The sequence below is a fragment of the Anarhichas minor genome, unplaced genomic scaffold, assembly GCF_050575085.1.
Source record: "Anarhichas minor isolate MPS153535 unplaced genomic scaffold, ASM5057508v1 ptg000018l, whole genome shotgun sequence".
NCBI classification, from domain to species: Eukaryota; Metazoa; Chordata; class Actinopteri; order Perciformes; family Anarhichadidae; genus Anarhichas; species Anarhichas minor.
In genome coordinates, this window is record NW_027466464.1 from 13482835 (window position 1) to 13500625 (window position 17791).

Consider the following 17791-nt stretch of genomic DNA (forward strand, 5'->3'; position numbering starts at 1 on the left):
AAATTGGGTAAACTGGGACTTGTGGGAACAGGCAGCCTGGGTGTCGACCTACCTCTCAGCGTGGGTGGACATCCTATTTCCTCCCGGCGCTCTCGTTTTAATTTGTTCTTGTTTGGTTCTTCTTGTTAGATATTGAGTGTGTGTGTGTGTGTGTGTGTGTGTGTGAGGGAGGGAGGTCAGAAGAGAGAGAGAGATATGGAGCTGATATTCCCTCTCCTTTCCGTTTCTTTCAGTGTTTGATTTGATCCCCGTCTGCTCAGAGGCTGATCCATGGGAACGCCGTCAGAAGGTCATATCTGCATCACACACACACACATACACACACGCGCACACACACACACACACACACACACACGCACACACACACACACACGCACAGAGAGAGCAGCCAGACGTGGATTTAGAGGCTGAAGGTGGGCGGTCTGGAATCCTACCTGCCGACCTCAGTTTGGTAAACTTATCAGAAGCATTTGCATAAACCTTCTTTCTTGACTCACGAGCCGTGACAAAATAATATGTTTGACCTTTTCCTGAGCTTTCAACCATCTGACTGTTCTGTAGAAACTGGTTTTCTATTCAAACATATGTACACTACAGTGATATCTTCTTTTCTTTGAATTTGTGATTATCGCTTGAATATAACAATTTATTAGTTTATCAAAATGTAAATTCAGTAAGAAATTCAACGATCAAGTTGCTCTTCACGCATTAAAGTTATTTTATGTATGTAAATATAAAGCTAACACCAGTTAGCTTAGCTTAGCACAAAGAGGAAAACAGCTAGCCTGTCCAGCTGTTACAAAATCCAACTGGCCTCTCTTCATCGCTCTAATTATTATGTTTATTTATTGTTTGTTTCATTCATAGAAAAACTAAAGTGTAAGAACAAGAAGTTGTGGTTTTAGGGCCACGCTAGCTGCTTCCCCCTGTTTCCAGTCTTTGTGCTAAGCTAAGCTAACCTGCTGCTGGCGGTATCGAGTGTTATCGATCTTCCCGTCTAATCCTCAGTATTTAAGCGTATTTCCCAACATTTTGAACTATTCCTTTAAAGTGTTTAATATCATATTTATATCGTTACAGTCCTATGAACGCTGTAATATTCCTACACTTTATTAGTTTATGTACAAAAACAACATTCAGCTCAGGTTTTGTGGTTATTAAACATTTTGGAATCAGCTTAATATTCCTGTCGGATGTTTTCAGCCTAATCTGCAGTTTTGCTTTGATATTTGTTTTAGTTTCCTTCTGAATTTAATTAGAGGATCTGAAAAGCAAGCAGTCCCACCCCGTCCACCCCCACACACACACACACACACACACACACACACACACACACACACACACACACACACACACACAGAGTACAAATACTAGTTTTCTCATCATTTGGGCTTTTGAAGACATAAAAGAGGAGCTGCAGCGTTGCGTGTAAATTGTTTTATTTTACTTTTTTGGCTGCTGTGTGCAGGGTGGTGGAGGTGGGGGGGGGGGGGGGGTGTTTGACAAAAAGCCGTTCTGGTGTCGTCCCCAGGGTGTTACACTGGTGGCCTAATTCCCCAAAATAGCTCATTGATGGGGAATCAGGCGGAGTCAAAGTGATCTGGTGGAGATTCGAGCGCCGAGCGCCGAGCGCTTCTCTGGGCTTCGTCTTGCAGGCAAATATTAAAGTTTCACAAAGTACTACACGCAGTATTTGTTCCTCCAGTTATGTGTTACGTCTCTGCGTCATGGATGCCGTCACCTCTGACCTTTCACTGGTGGTTACTTATGAAGCTGATGATTCAGGAAGAGAAGCTTTCTCTGCTGTTTACGTGTGAAATCTACTTCATAGTAAAGTGGTATACGTTGTAGTAATTAAAGAGGTATACTAGTATTAGTACTAGTGATTTCACTACTACTTGTATCAGTAGTTGAGGAGGTAGTAGCAGTGATATATATGTACAGTATATATGTATTTTACTTGTCTTAGACTGAGCTGTACTGGGGCTACGAGCAGTAGAAGAAGAAGAAGAAGTAGTTGTTGTAGAATGAGTGACAGTAGTATTTATAAGTAACAGTAGTATCAGTAGTAGTTGAAGAAGTATTAGTAAGTTAAGTACAAGTAATAGCAGCAGTAATATTTTATAAGTAACAGTAGTAGCAGTAATAGTAGCATCAGTAGTAGTTGAAGAAGTATTAGTAGGGTCTTTACAAGTAATAGCAGCAGTTTTTGAACAATACTAGAAGTATCAATAGTAGTATTGAGACAACAGTAGTGGCAGTAATAGTAGCATCAGTAGTAGTTGTAAGGTTAGTACAAGTAGTAGCAGTAGTACTATTAATAACAGTAATACTAGTAATAGCAGTAGTACTAGTAGTTGCAATATTAGTGGTTGTATATACACACACACACACACATATATATATATATATAGATATATATATATGTATATATATATATATATATATATATCTATATATATATATATATGTATATATATATATATATATATATGTATATATATATATATATATGTATATATATATATATATATACATATATATATATATATATATATACATATATATATATATATATATCTATATATATATATATATGTATATATATATATATATATATATGTATATATATATATATATATGTATATATATATATATATATACATATATATATATATATATATATGTGTGTGTGTGTATATACATACAAACAAAGCAGTACCATTGACGTGAACTTCCTCTTCCCAGTGTTGGAAACCATCTGGTCACATGACTCACATGTGAATTGCTCATTTGCATAAAGGACTGTTTCATTGACGCACTTGTGAACTTCACTCACACGTGACTAAAAGCTACTCGTATAGATATCAGTCAGTGGGGTTACTGTGAAGAACTACTTATACATTCACTGCATGACACATGTGAGAACTTTTTGGCCTGAAGAAGCTGAAAAGTACCTTCAATACATTTTGAATATATTTTATTTTGAAAATGTCACATAAACATAAAAAGATGACACATAATAATACATATAGATCTTCACATCTATATGTAAATATGTGTATAAACATATAAAGAAACATTTGTGTTGTCATTTTACAGGTTTACAGTATGTACAATTATACACACATGCAAACTTTACATATAGAAAATGTACATAAATAAGATATATACTTATATACTATATTTATAGATATAATATTGTCATTTTACAGGCAGTGTAAATGTAAAAATATAGGCTTGTGCAATATTTATAGATATGAATATACTACAAAATGTACATGTTGTACGCATTGTACATATATACATACAAACAATTTATAGATGTAAAATGTGTCCTCATGCTGTCATTGTATATTTATTAAAGTATACATATATATATATATATTTATAGACAGTATCTAAGCTGAATGTATTGACTATTGATTTTGACAGTATTTACAGTTGAGGATGAAATCGTCTCCATCGTATTAATTTAGTTTGAGAACACGAAGTGTACAAACTGCTGCGTCTCTGTGGGTGTCGAACCTGCCTGTGTTTGGTATTCCGTGCAGAAAGCCTCCCACGCCCCGTGTGTCCACCCACGCGCGGATTTGCGTCACGCAGGGAGCAGCGTGGGCGAGAGAGAGAGAGAGAGAGAGAGAGGCTCTGTGGCAACCGCGCGGAATATCCCACTTTATTATTCTGCGGCCCGCGTGAAGCTACCTGCAGTTAGAGCGCAACAAAGACCGGAAGTGTTGACAAAATAAAAGCTTCTAAAATGTGATCTGGTTTGGTAAAATAAGTACTTTAACTTAAGCCAAATGATCAATACAGCTCTGTAAACATCATAATTATTATATTTATTTATCTTGAATTGTATTTGTTATTTGTTTACTTTGTATTCTTTATTGTTCTTTCTATGTCTTTTGACATTTTATGAAAAAGAAGCAGAGCAATATCATGTTTTGTTATCTTCATCAATGATGCAACACAATTAGAAACAAACGAAAATTCAAAGTAAAAGTCTTACATTCAAGTAAAAGTACAATATTATTAACAGTACTCAAAGTACTTAAAGTAAAGTGCTTTGGTCCCTTTCACAGCGTTATATTATTGCACATTTTAACTACTTTATGTGTTTAAGTTTTTATGATTCGTATTTTATACATTGTTCACCTTTTCATTTATAAAGTTGTAATATGTAATGTAAGATAAATGTAGTGCAGAAAACAATATAAGATTTATCTCTGAAATGCAATACTTTTTTACTTCTACTTCATTACGATCTTTAATGTACTTTCACTCGTAGTAGAGTTGTTGCTACCTTTACTAAAATATGTGAATACTTCTTCCACATCAAATAAAGTCGCAAACGTCAGTAAAAATACATGTTTGTGTGGAATCCGCAGGAAAAAAATCACATCATAAAGATGATCATATTTGAGTATATTTGGCACAACAATACACTTTTTTTATTTTGAGGATTCAAGCCTCCAACACGCGCTCATCAGCTGTGCTTTTATTTTTTCACTGCAGCCGGAAGTGTGTGTGTGTGTGTGTGTGTGTGTGTGACTGAATGTGTCTTGACAGTGGTGAACAGTGCAGGGGAGTGGAGAGAGACTCAAACACTCACACACACACACTCACACTCACACTCACACACTCACTCAACACACTTGGAGGAAAAAGACGCACAAAAAGACGCACGAAGGTCAGCGGCTTTTTTTTTTTTTTTTACTGATATTCTGCGCTTTTCTCTCTCTCTCTCCCTCCCTCTCTCTCTCTCTCGCCCTCCCTCTCTTTCTCTCTCTCTCTCAGCGGCAGCAGAAAGAAAAGTTTCCAGAAGGAGACGAAGAGGAGACGAGTGTCGCTCCGTTTGAGCACGCAGAGACAAGCACGCGCTCTCCGGCTTCTTTTTTTGGAATAATTTTCCAATTTCTTGCCTTTTTTTAGATTATCTTTGATTTTACGCGCACGGGGGATCCCTTCTGTGCGCGCTTTCTCTCTCTGCACACATTCACACCCTGTGTGTTGATAAACAGTGAGGAAGAAGAAGAAGAAGAACCGGACCAGGAAGGACCAAAAGGGGCCAACAACTCTCCAGGTAGGAACAATTAAACATGGCTTTAATCCTGCTGCTGAGGCTTTAATTCATAATTCTGTCATATTGCAGCAAGTAACCGCCAGTTATTACAGGAACACTGTAGGAGATGTATCATAGGATGTCTGTAGATAGTGTATTGAGATAAAACAGAGCACCATACACATGCCTGGATGATTAAGAGATCTTATTATAGGGAGTTAAAAATAGCTCAAACTGAATTCTATAGAAGTAGAGTTAAAGCACAATAATTTCCTCTCCGGTGCATTATGAATATCTTGTGGATATAATAGGAGTTAAAGTGCCATGAAAGCTGACTTGGGTCTTTGTAGACTCACTACTGAGCCCCATAGACAAATTATTATAGAAATATTATCGGAATTATGATGTGATTTGCCATTTAAAAAGCTTTGGTGTCGTCGTGCTGCTTGTGTCCTTTTTATTTATTATCTGCTGTAGAGCCGTCTTTAACACAAAAAGATGTTGAGATGCTTTCGAGGACACACACACACACACACACACACGTATGAACGCACCAGGTCAAAGTGATGATGACAACATTATTGCTCCACGTTGAGAAATTGCAAAAGAAATTCCTTCTGAATCATGTGAAATCAAAGCATTCCTCACTGTAGATAAGCCGGGTCTGCTGCGTGGCAGTTCACCTGGAAAACTACACACCAGCCCGTGTGAGTGTGTGTGCGTGTGTGTGTGCGTGTGTGTGTGCGTGTGCGACATTGTGCCGGCACACGCCTCTCTTCTCCAGGTGAAAAGCTGAACTCGCCTAACTGGCTTTTGTGAAGCAGGACTTCAATTAGAAGTCTGCCATTCACAGCCGCCTATTACTGCCAGAACACACACTCACACACACACTTACACACACACACACTCACACACACACTCACACACACACGTCTGCTGTGATAAACTGGAGTAAGATGTTAGATATCCGAGTGTTTGTGCAGACGGCTGTTGAACTGAAACACTCCCGATGTCGTTCTTGAAGCTGTTTTCTCAGTGAAGTAGAATCTCGTCTCTATTTGTAGAAACTGTTTCATTCTTCTTCAGTTTAGCTGCTGCACACTCAGGAGTTCACACTGCAGCTAAATATAGTGATTCAATTCACACGCTTGTGGAAAAGCAGCAGCAATCACCTCCCATGACAAAAGAAGCAACCTCTGTTTGCTGCATGATTGTACTCAGGGCTGCGGCTAACAAGTACTTTCATTGTTTTGTCCATGAATTGTCCGAAAATATTGAATTGTATTCTCTTATTTCCTTTTTCCAACAGTCCAAAACACAAATACATTCATTTCACTATAATATATGTAAAAAAAAAAAGCTTAAAATCCTCATTTTTAAGAAGCCAAAAGCCGAGAATATTCTGCATTTCTGCTTGATGACTAAAACAATCAGAATATTTGCTGATTAATCGATTAGCTCCAACTTTTACCTCGAGACGTAATCAGTCAACTCTGTACGAATGTTTCAGGCGTTTCACAACCTTTGAGTTTAAATGTTCGTAAGAAGAACAGATAACTCGTGTTATCAACCTTCATTCAGAATAGTCTCAGAGATACACACAGTGGTGGAAACGTCACTACATTTACTACGACAGCTTTAGTTACGTTACATAAATAAATACTTCATGTTTTATACGTTTCTATAATAAGTCAAACTGCCCAAGAGTATATAAAACAGTTTAAAACTAGTTACTAATTAATTAACATTAATAATACAATAATACATTATACGACTTTGTGAGTACTTTTACTTAAAGTACATTTACTGATATACTTAAAACATTTTCATTGGAGTACTTTTACTTGCAATGGAGTATTTTCCCCGCGTATGTAAATGATCTGAATACTTCTTCCACCGCTTCATATACCATCTTTGATTAGTGTAACATGTACGTTTGTATACTTTACTTTAAGAATCAAATATTTCTTTTAACTCAAATCAAGAGATTCTGAGTCATAAACAACCCAAAGTGTGAAATCAGTTATTAAATATTTTTGATGTTATTTGAGTGCTCAGCGTGTTTTTAGGAGCTTTAATGACCTTCTTGTCATAATTGAGGCGATAAGTTGAATCAGGTTTTCCATCGACGCCTCATTGAACTTCCTCCTCTTGCGTGATGATGTTTGCCCACAGCTGTATTTCACAGAGCTCACTCTGGTGTGTTGACGCAGGTGATGTAGATGGAAACTCTGCAGGTGTTTCTGGATCTGGTTCTTCTTATTTCTTAGTTTTTAGACCGTTATAAACATGAGAACAAGGATTCCATGAGCAGCTTTTATGTTGGTTCATCTCAGCGGTGCTATTTGTTTTATGTTTTGGAGTTTAACTGATTTGAGTCGGCAGTTTGAATAAATGAATTGCTTAAAAAGAGGATGAAATAGGTGAGTTGCCATCTTTGCTGTATTCCAGATGTGTTTTCATTTATTTTCGGGTTCTGGATCGTTTTGTTTGTTGAGATTTAGACATGAATCCACACTGGAAGGCCAGCAGGTTGGTGAATTAGCAGAAGTAGTCGCAGTAATATCTAGTTTTAGTCAGCGGCCTCGCTCAGACAGCAGTTGTCATTTTCCCGACTCGGCCGAGGCCCGCCTGGCTCTCTGGCTCTCTGGCTCTATTCTGGGCGAGGCGAGCCCACCACCTACACATCCTGCAGGGGTGGAGAGAGGCATGTGGTCCTCCCAGCAACCCGGGTCTGCTGACTGCCACTCCTCTGTGAGCCCGGCCTCCGCAGGGCCTCACATGCACAAAGGAAGAGTCGAGGACAAGCCTCCACTTTTTGCTTTTTTCTCAAATTAAAGGTGGCAGGCGACAAGAACTTGTCACCGTGTTGTGGTGGCTTTGTTAAGGGAGGCAGAGAGAACGACAGCGAGGAATAAATACCAATCTGACAGCCAAACATGTCACCCAGAAAAAGTTCATTCTGCCCCGATGTGTGTAGAGACGCACGTAGAGCTAACAGGAGATTAAGAATACCATGTGTGCAGCATCTTAAGTGCATTCAAGCAGGATATATGGCATTCAACATGAGTAAACAAGTATTATAATAATAAGTATGAAATGAGCCTGATGCTCTTTAACCCATGCACCTACACCGTGTGTCGTGTGTTTATCCCACACATGAAGCGTGTTTCACCTGAAAGGATGTCGATTACGGAGCAGGTTCCTACCGGGACCATTCATCCAGAAATGTACGGCATTCATGGCATTCTTCATCAAATCAAACCTCTTCACGCACCTGCTGAGACCTGATAAACTGCAATCATGCACCTGCTAAAAATATCAGTCCAAATATAAGTCACGTTGCATAGAAATAATGTGCCTCCATGTCCGTGTACTCTGGTGCAGAATCAGACGTCATTCTTGATTTAAAATGTGTTTATTTCCAGTCTCTGTGCTCTGATCTTCTCGTCCTAAATGTCTGACGAGCTTTAGACGACCCATCTTCTGTAGAGCTGAGGTGTGATTAACCTTTGTGTGCGTCCTGCCCTCAGGTATGGCGGCGGTGTTGCCGAGGACCCTGGGAGAGCTGCAGCTCTACCGGATCCTGCAGCGGGCGAACCTGCTCTACTACTACGAGGCCTTCATCCAGCAGGGCGGCGACGACGTGCAGCAGCTGTGCGAGGCCGGGGAGGAGGAGTTCCTGGAGATCATGGCCCTCGTCGGCATGGCCAGCAAGCCGCTGCACGTGCGCCGCCTGCAGAAGGCGCTGCGGGACTGGGTCACCAACCCGGCCATCTTCAACCAGCCGCTCACGTCGCTGCCCGTCTGCAGCATCCCCGTCTACAAGCTGCCCGAGGGCTCGCCCACGCTGCTCAGCGCGCAGGACAGAGCCAACACGGCCAGCGTCAAGATGCCCAAAGCCGTCGCCGCCGCCTGCTCCGACCCGGGGAAGCTGGACGTGGCGCGGGACAAAGTGTCGGCCGGGTCGCCCCTGCAGGGCGGCAGCGAGACTCGGTTCTGGTCGGGCCACAGCAACGACAGCGAGCACAGCCTGTCGCCGTCGGACCTCGGCTCGCCGTCCTCGCCCAGAGACACGTTAGAGGCTCTGGACGCCGCGGCCGTCCAGTCGGTCCTCGAGTGCGTGGACAGGATGGCGCCGGGACTTCCTAAGACGGACTTATCCGAGGTCAGAGAGCAGCTGAAGAACAACAAGAAACTGGCAAAGATGATCGGACACATCTTCGAAATGAGCGACGACGAGCCGCGGAGGGAAGAGGAGATTCGTAAATACAGCGCCATCTACGGACGCTTCGACTCCAAGAGGAGGGACGGCAAACACCTGACGCTGCACGAGGTCGTCCACCACGAGAACATCACTTCACACGAACCAATCAGCATGCAGGGATCGTTGAGGTTTACGTGTTGTTCTGTTTGTGTGTGCAGCTGACGGTGAACGAGGCGGCGGCCCAGCTCTGTATGAGGGACACGGCTCTGCTCACACGGAGAGACGAGCTCTTCGGACTCGCCCGGCAGATTTCCAGAGAGGTCACGTACAAATACACCTATCGCACCAGCAAGTGAGTAACTCTGCAACTTTAACAGTTTCCAGGGAAGAAAGTCTGAAATGTTCCCTTCTGGTTTGAGATGTATTAATAAATACGTCCCTGTGACTATCAGCTTCTTGTTGGAGTAACATTCTGGTCTTTGTCTGTTGAAGAATGAAAGATGTTTAGTGTTTTCCTGATGTTTCTGTGCAGGTTTCGCTGTGGAGACAGAGACGAGGCGTCCCCTAAAAGGATTAAAACAGAGGTGAGGTCATCACAGCAGTCAGATTAAAGGCTTTTCTCACTGAAATGAAGAAGTGTAGTCTCTCTTTATATGTGTGTTAGATAGCATGCAGTGTTGTTTTCATTCACCTTCATCTCCAGGAAGGTTTCTCCCCTTAAATCTCAGATTAAGATCCATAAAGTCAAAATATGTTTTGATCTTGAAATAATGAGAAACACACTTTTTCAGCCATAGTGGCACTTCCTGCTGATGCTGCACACCCAGTTCTTCTTCTTCTGTGTTCCAAAGAAAACCTCCTCATGAGGAGGTTTTCTGCGCTCGACATGTGATTTAAAAACATGCGTGATGGAGGCTCTCCAACACGTCTCATTTGGCTGTTTGTAATAAGAAATGTTGGCTCGTTGGTTCATCTTCAACATCTTCAGTGTGAAGTATTTATCTATCAGAGAGGAGACAGCAGGAACAAAGCGCTCTGTCAGCGATTATCTCCGGACGCTCTCTCTGCTCTGAATGGCTCCTCTCACTTCGTGAGCCGGTGATTGGAAACATGTGGCGGCTGAGGAGCTCTGCAGGGATTTACACAGAGACGAAGAGCCGACACCTGCTCACTGACTACTCTGAGCTCCCAGCGGGGGGGGGGGGGGAGTCCTGCCAAATTCACTGAAAAACTCCCAAAAGTTCCACTTTGTTTAGTTTCATTATCAAAGGAAATGTAGGAGTTATGATTGTTGCATTGATGATAAAACGTTTAAATAATGAGAAGTCGACGATGTAATACTCGTGTTTGTACTTGATAGTATTTATTTATCTAATACTTTTTAAAATAGTGATTATGAAAGCTTTTCAAACAGATACAAAAGGAGAAAATGATGTGAATTATAAATATACGCATGGATTAATAATTTAATCTGAACGTAATAAAGTTAAATTAAGGCACCTTAAGAAACAATGAAGGGAGAATTTGATTTCAAGTAAATTATTTTAAGATAAAGACGTACAGAATGATGCAGAATCCATAGTTAATATTAATTATAACAAATATATTAATATGTATTAAATAATGATAAAGACACTAACCAATAGATGATGATTTGTGCTTCCTTCACAATACCAGAATCTTTAGGAAAATAACATCAGAACAAGCCAGAAAGAAAACTCGCCCTAATGTGGTGGCAATGTCCCTAAAATCTGCGTCTCTTGTGATAAATAAGTGAAAAACAAACAACTAATCAGAACTTCTTTCTTCAGGAGAACTTCTTCGACATCCAGGAGGCGCTGCAGGCCATCCACATGAGGCAGGAGATGCTGAGGGAGCAGCTGGCCTGCGCCAAGTCGAAAGGAGAAGAAACCGTCGGACGAAACCTGCAGGTAACCAGACGGATATATTAAAATGTTTGATCGATACGGCTGCTGGAGGATTCTGTTAAACAAGAAACTCAAGAATTCTTTGTTTTCCTCCATAAATGAAGTTAGTATTGTGAAGTCACAAGCCCTCGTAGATGGCCTCTCCTCCAGTCACAGCGCACGATTTAAGAAAAGCTGAATTAAGAAAAGGAAATCGGAGGTGAAGATCGGAGATGAATTGCTGAATCAGTTCGTCATCAGCCGGGCTGAAAGGATTCCCAGCATCAGACAGATGATGGCAGCAGGATCCAGCCTGATCCCAGTAATGCTCTTTATTGGTTTCCAGTGCCTCGGTGCTGCTGTGGCTTGTTCCTCATTAGAGCCGGAGTGTAGGAGGAGAGCTTTATGATAACTCATTACCAAGAGAACATGTGAGCATACGCTGGTCCATCAGTCTGCAGCTACGCTTGTCATGTTGATGTGAGGAGAAGAAGAAGAAGAGATTTCATAGCTGCGTTCACACTGCAGGCCGTCTGTGAGCATGTGGAGCACATCCCATAATAATGTGAGCTGACAGCGGTGTGCAGACTGACAATGAGAAGGAAACGGAGGTGTCAACTGTTGATCGGACTTCATCCGTCCTCCGTGTTAATGCTCAGTGACTGATGGAGTTGTGCTTCGGTTTCTTTGTAAGGATTGAAAGGACGACTTCATTATATGTCTTTTATTTAGTAGGAAGCGTCTTAACTAATAGATGTTATTTAGTTTAGAACATGGAGAATAAAACGCTGTTCAGTGGTTCTCTTGACTTGTGACGTGAATAAATCAACCAGATATCGAGACGATCACACGTCCGACTCGAGTCAAAGCATCTAGCGTTGGTCCTGAGACAGTAAAGACTCCTGTAACTCTTGTTATACATTCTTTGTGTGCATCAGATGCAGCTGGAGCGTCTGCTGGCCCGGCAGATGGAGATCCTGCAGGACGCCGCCGTCCAGGAGCGACTCCAGGCTCTGGACTGGAGGATCCCCCCCGCCGCCTTAAAGTACCTCAACGACGCCCAGAACACCAACGGAGCCGCCGCCGACGCCAGCAGAGACAACCAAGGTACGAACGGAGGTGTGTGAAGCATTTCACCATCAAAACAGCTGTTGGTTCCGTACGGAATCAGATGTCGTCTCTCTGCCTTTTTAGATCATGAAAATAAATATGTTGGAGGTGTCTTCAGTAGGAGCCAATGAGTCTGGAGCTGAGAGACACATAGAGAAACATTTCACATAACTTATCTGTACTTCATGGGAAATATGGAAAATCAAAAATCCTATAAAAAAAGTCCTTTTACTTAGTTTCTTGTATTGTTTCCACTAAACATTTATATTTGTGACGTTTTTAAGGATTTCCTGCTCGATTAAAAGATGCTGTTGAGTTGTTACAGTCTCTGGTTTCATCTTCATTCAGTTTAGGAGCTTTTGTATTGTTGTTTCTAACAATAAAGAAATGTGAAGATGAAGGTTTTTAATATTTAATAGACATAACGAGTAAACAATTACTCCCAGTGAGTTTGTAATTTGAACGTTTCCTGTAGCGAACTATGAGTGAATAAGTGATCCTCACTTCCGCTCTTCGATCTATTTTCACAATTCCTGTCTGAGTAAAAATATCTGATTTATAACTCTGGAAGCAACACGTTAATCCCCCCAAAAAGGTTGTGACTGGCTCAGTGCTGCCCCTAGTGTCCAACCTGGAGAACACATCCAGCTGCTGTTGTAGGAAACAGACTGAAGAGTATTTCATGTTAAAAGCCTCTCGATGTGTTCGTGGCTGTGAGGAGCCGTCACTTTTTCATCTCCAACACAGAAGAAGAAGAAGCATCATTCTTCAGGATCCTCCTCCTCCTTCAGGCCTAATCTCATTTTCATCCTTTTCCTCCCTCACCCACTCCCGACAGCTCATTATATCGCTGTTCCCACAAATCCCACAATGCACCTGTAATTATCACGCCCACGCCTGTTTACCTCCAGCCAGTTGCCTGGAGGGGGGCGTCTCTCTCTCTCTTTCTGTGTCTACCTCTCTCGCTCTCTCTCCTCCCCCTCTTCTTCTCTGCTTTCCTTCCTGTTTTCTTCTTCTTGTCCATTTTCTTTTTTGCTTCCTGTCATTTATTTTCTTCTACTTCTTGTCCTCTGCCTGTCCTCACCCCCCTCCTTTCCCACACTATTTTTCTGTGTACATGTCTCCCGTAGTCTCCATTTCCTTCTTTTCTTTTTCATATTCTCTCCACCAAACCATACTTTATATAAACTATACTTTTCATGCACATTATGTTATGCACAACAGCGTATCAGGGCCATTGTATGTCAAAAATGTAAATAATAATACAGAGCCACTAGATATTTTACTCAGGTGTTGAGCTGCAACAATTAGCTGATTAATTAATATTAATTAATTATTAAGAGAAACTGTCAAACAAGCACTTACAGCTTCAAACATGAGGATTTGATGCTGTTATTTATCGTATATGACATCAAACCAAATCAATACATTTAAATTCAGTGTCAGAACAGCGTCTGGCTTGGATTCACTTCAGTCTGCTTCTGATTGATAATCAATGCATTAAATATACATTGATTAGTCAAATGCTACACTGCCGGTGAATAACTCTGCTTGTCTTTTGTGTTTCTGTCTTCTTCTGTGCTCTCAGACGAGCGGCCGATCAACTTGCGTGTGGTCAGTCAAAACATGCAGGAAGGCGACCTCCCGTTGGGCAAACAGCTAGCCAATGAACTGAAGCGCCATCACAACCACAACAACAACAACAACAACAACAGCAGCAGCACAGACGAGACCAAAACACCAGCAACAGGTTGGTGACGTTAGTGTACTTGTAAACAACACAATCTGACAATGCACCCCTTTAAACGTGTTCTGCTGTTGCTGCTTTGCGACTCTTCAACGAGGCGTTCTGCTGCATTATAAAGCTCTTTGCTGACGATGCCGTCCTTTATCTCTGTCTTCAGAAAACGGGACGTCGCAGCGAACGTCCAGCAACGCGGAGAAGAAGACCATCAAATCAGAGCCGGAAGACTCCACATAGTGCCTCCCGCCTCGCCCCACGACACCCCCCAAACCATTCTACTCACACTTGACAGTATGCAGTTATTACCCGTCAATAGATACTAAGCAAGCACAGACACAGTAGAGCCTTAACAACCAATGTTGCCTCATGAATAGCATTTATTTTTCTTTGATTTTGTCTTTCTGTTTCAAAGGTATTTGCCAAAGCACCCAGAGAGCATGTGGAGAAGCCCCTCAGTGCTCTGCAGGTCTTTGTCTGTTGATTAACTGTACACGTTAGACGTACATGTACTTTAAGAGCGATGTGTTTGTGTACTCTTTACCTCGGCCTGGGTGTTATTATATTTGTTGCAGGCTGTGTTGCCGGGGCTGAGTCTTGACTCAAGCGTAGATTCAGAGATGAGATAAAAGCAGTTGCTGCACGTCTTCAGCATCATGGTAACACTTTATATGACTACCATGTAGCCAATGGCCTTCTTCACTCACTTCTACCTTAAAACTGAAGCTTCAGATGCTGAATTTAAAGATGGCAATGACCTAAAACTGATGAATATTAGATGGCTTTCCATGAAGTTTGGTACGGTGAGCCTCAGACTTTTTATGTACAGCCACATACATGTGTTCAAAATGAACCAGTGAAATATCTCCTCAACTATGGAATAGATTGGCACAAAATTTGATATTTGATAAAAAATCTGAAAACGTATCTGTCCAATACTTTAGTTTACGACCAAATACCTGCAAAAGTAAAGACATTCCCATCGGCCTCAGTGTTCAAACAGACGCTGACCGTGGGAAACATCACTTATAATCACAGGTATTTTGGGGCCTTATGCGTCATAGTACATCATTAAGGCAGTCATAATGAATATTTAATCAACACATTGTAGATGAATTGTAAGACAAACTACATACAAGCATATATGAGTACGTCAGAACAAAATAATAATGGTAGACATACAAAGCGTTACCTAACTTTGAGATTCATGGCTAATTGTCTGTAGCCAGAAATTCACACTTAACTCACAGACGTCGACAATAAGAAGATCTTACCAGCAATAGCCAAAGATTTAGCAGCATCCGGCCGGTGGCTTATTGTCTCTGATCGTCTCCTGAGCCTCCGTCATTCTCCCAAATCTAACTTAGGTGTCTGCATTTGTACTGTAACTCAGAAACAAAGTACTGTAGGGAGAGTGAGTCAGGATTCAGCCCCGTTAGATTCTGTGTCGTTCACTTCAAATGGGAAAAAACAGGAGCGGTGGGATTAACCCTCCCTTCCTCGCTCCTGTCTTGTGTATATTTATGGAGGTAATTTAAGAAGAGGATGTATAGGAGCTGTTGTAGAGTAACAGCAGGGGACCTCTGTCATGGTAGGACGGCTGGGAGGCCGAGCTAATTGCTTCATTTCACTTTGTGATTCAGCTAAACGCTGCTGTTGAACCACACACCTGCAAACGGAGTATTTCAGGAATAGACCTTTGTTTTTATTAGAAATGATCCAACAAGCTTTCAGCAGGAAATCCACTCAGTACGGAAACTTTCAACAGAATCAAATGGAAAAGATTGCAGATTTGTGGTTTTACGAGAACAGCCCTCCCAAAAAAAAAGAAAAGAAGCTGAAATCCTGTTTCTTGCAGCCTGGTGTCTGTAAATAGTACCGTGATAACAAGTAGTGCTAGCCTAATCTCTCCACCAGGGTTTCCTTTGTCAAATGTAACTTTGCTGTAGATCTTTGGTGTCAATAGTGTTTATGTATGTAGAGCAAATACAAAAAGAATAGAGCAGTGTGAAAGATATAAAACCCTGCTTTACATGATGATAGTGTTGATTAGCCTTAGCTCTTAACAGTGTTTAATCCGCCTGTGATGGCCATCAGTGCATATTTCAAAGACGTGTTTTTGCTGTTTAGAGGTAGATACATTAATAAGTGTTCACTGTGTTTTTTGTGTGTTCCCCACACTGTGTAAATACGTCCGTTTGGTCCAAGATGATAATACCGTCCAGATAATTTGGTCTCCCTGCAGATAGTTTAGTCTCACTCAGCGTATCGGCAGACCAATGCAATATTTATGTAAGTAATAAGTCTATTTGCATTCTTTATGGATCCATCATTTTGTCGTGTAACTGTGTGTCGGTCATGAACTCCAGCGTGGGAAGTGTTCTGTGTTCGCAGGGCACTGTATTTGTATTTAAAAAACATTTTTTGCTCTTTCCATGAGGTTTGTTTTGTTTCAAGAACGAAAGTCGGGGATCTAGTTTGCTAAAGCTTAAAAACCAGCTGGTGCATTCTGGGAGATGAAGCCGTCGAGTTATCGTGACCGTACGATGTTTCTCACTGATCACCGTTCTCCTCACTGTTTATTGTAACGTGATAGATTAGGCTTCACCTAGTTATGCACCTGTTTTTTAAACACTAATATATTTTATTTGTTATACCGCACATGAACATTAAACTTTATTTTTTTGAACTCTATTGTGAGGTGCGTTCTGTGATCTTGCTGTGAGTGAAGCTGGAAACACCACGCGTCCTTTGAGCAAGGCAGGGAAGCCCCGGCTTCTTTGTGTGTGTGGAGCTGTTGTAAAAGAGCTGGTGGTCCACGAGAAGAAGAGAGAGTCATGGGCTTCCTTTAGAGGAGCTTCTGTCTTCTTCTTCGTGTCTCTTTTTGTTTGTTGTTGCGCTGACATGAATCCCTGCTCAGGTCCATTTGCATCAGCGTCACATCAACACATTGTGAAACTGACTGATGACTCACTGTGACGCAGATCCTTTTTCACATACTTCCCATCATCCTCTCCACTCCCTCCGTCCCTTCACACACACTCACACACACACACACACACACACACACACACACACAGACAGATTTTCTCTGGAGGAAAGCTCAGCTCATGAACACCCATGCTGGTATCAAACGGCCACCCCTCCTCCTCCTCCTCTTCCTCTTCCTCCTCCTCCAGTGCAAGTCACTGATGATGATGATGGTGATGATGTGTTGCCATGGCAACGGCTGGAGGTGGGCGGCTCCACGGGCGGTGGGCGGAAGCCAGCCGCTAAGCAGCGTGGGAGGGATCTGCCGAGCGCACCCATCACCCTCGTTTTTGTTGTTGTTGAAGGGAGCAGGAAGCCGACTGCTTTTGAGAAGGTGTGGGTGTTGTTGGTGAATTATCGCCTCTCTCTCCTCCCTGCAGCTTCGTTAGGGATCTCGCCTTGTTTGTCTCCCTCTTTCCTTCCTTTTCCTTTGTTTTCTTGCATGCCGAGAAAATGCAGCTGCTCGTGGGGGATTTTAAACTTTGTGCTGTTGGTTTGATCATCACACCTTTCTGTTCAGTGCACTAAATGTATCTCAAGACATGAACATGAGACGTTAAGGGACAGAAAAGGCTCATTTAAACTGGAGGAATAAATAGTTTTTAAGGATAAGGTGGATATGGAGATCACTGTTCATGCATCTGTGTCTCTTTTGAGACTATTGCAAAAAGTAAAAATCAATGTAATTACACCAACATACATATTTGATGTGATTCTGCCATTATAACACA

At 41.7% G+C, this 17791-nt stretch overlaps 1 protein-coding gene across 2 annotated transcripts; it reads left to right on the plus strand.

Annotated features, from left to right (window-relative positions):
• The first annotated feature begins 2734 nt into the window (after window positions 1–2734).
• On the plus strand, window positions 2735–16719 carry nab1b (NGFI-A binding protein 1b (EGR1 binding protein 1)). 2 transcript variants are annotated; one of them, XR_012954755.1, is made up of 9 exons: window positions 2735–5086; window positions 8599–9401; window positions 9491–9624; window positions 9805–9856; window positions 11084–11203; window positions 12118–12286; window positions 13878–14039; window positions 14194–14324; window positions 14446–16719. XR_012954755.1 is itself a non-coding variant. In XM_076095031.1 (8 exons), exons 2-8 carry the CDS (start codon window positions 8601–8603, stop codon window positions 14268–14270), a joined length of 1515 nt encoding a protein of 504 aa, XP_075951146.1. In that variant the 5' UTR covers window positions 2735–5086; window positions 8599–8600; the 3' UTR covers window positions 14271–16719. The 2 variants fall into 2 exon arrangements, 1 of the variants encoding a protein (XP_075951146.1); XM_076095031.1 differs by having other exon boundaries at window positions 14194–16719.
• The last annotated feature ends 1072 nt before the right edge of the window (window positions 16720–17791 follow it).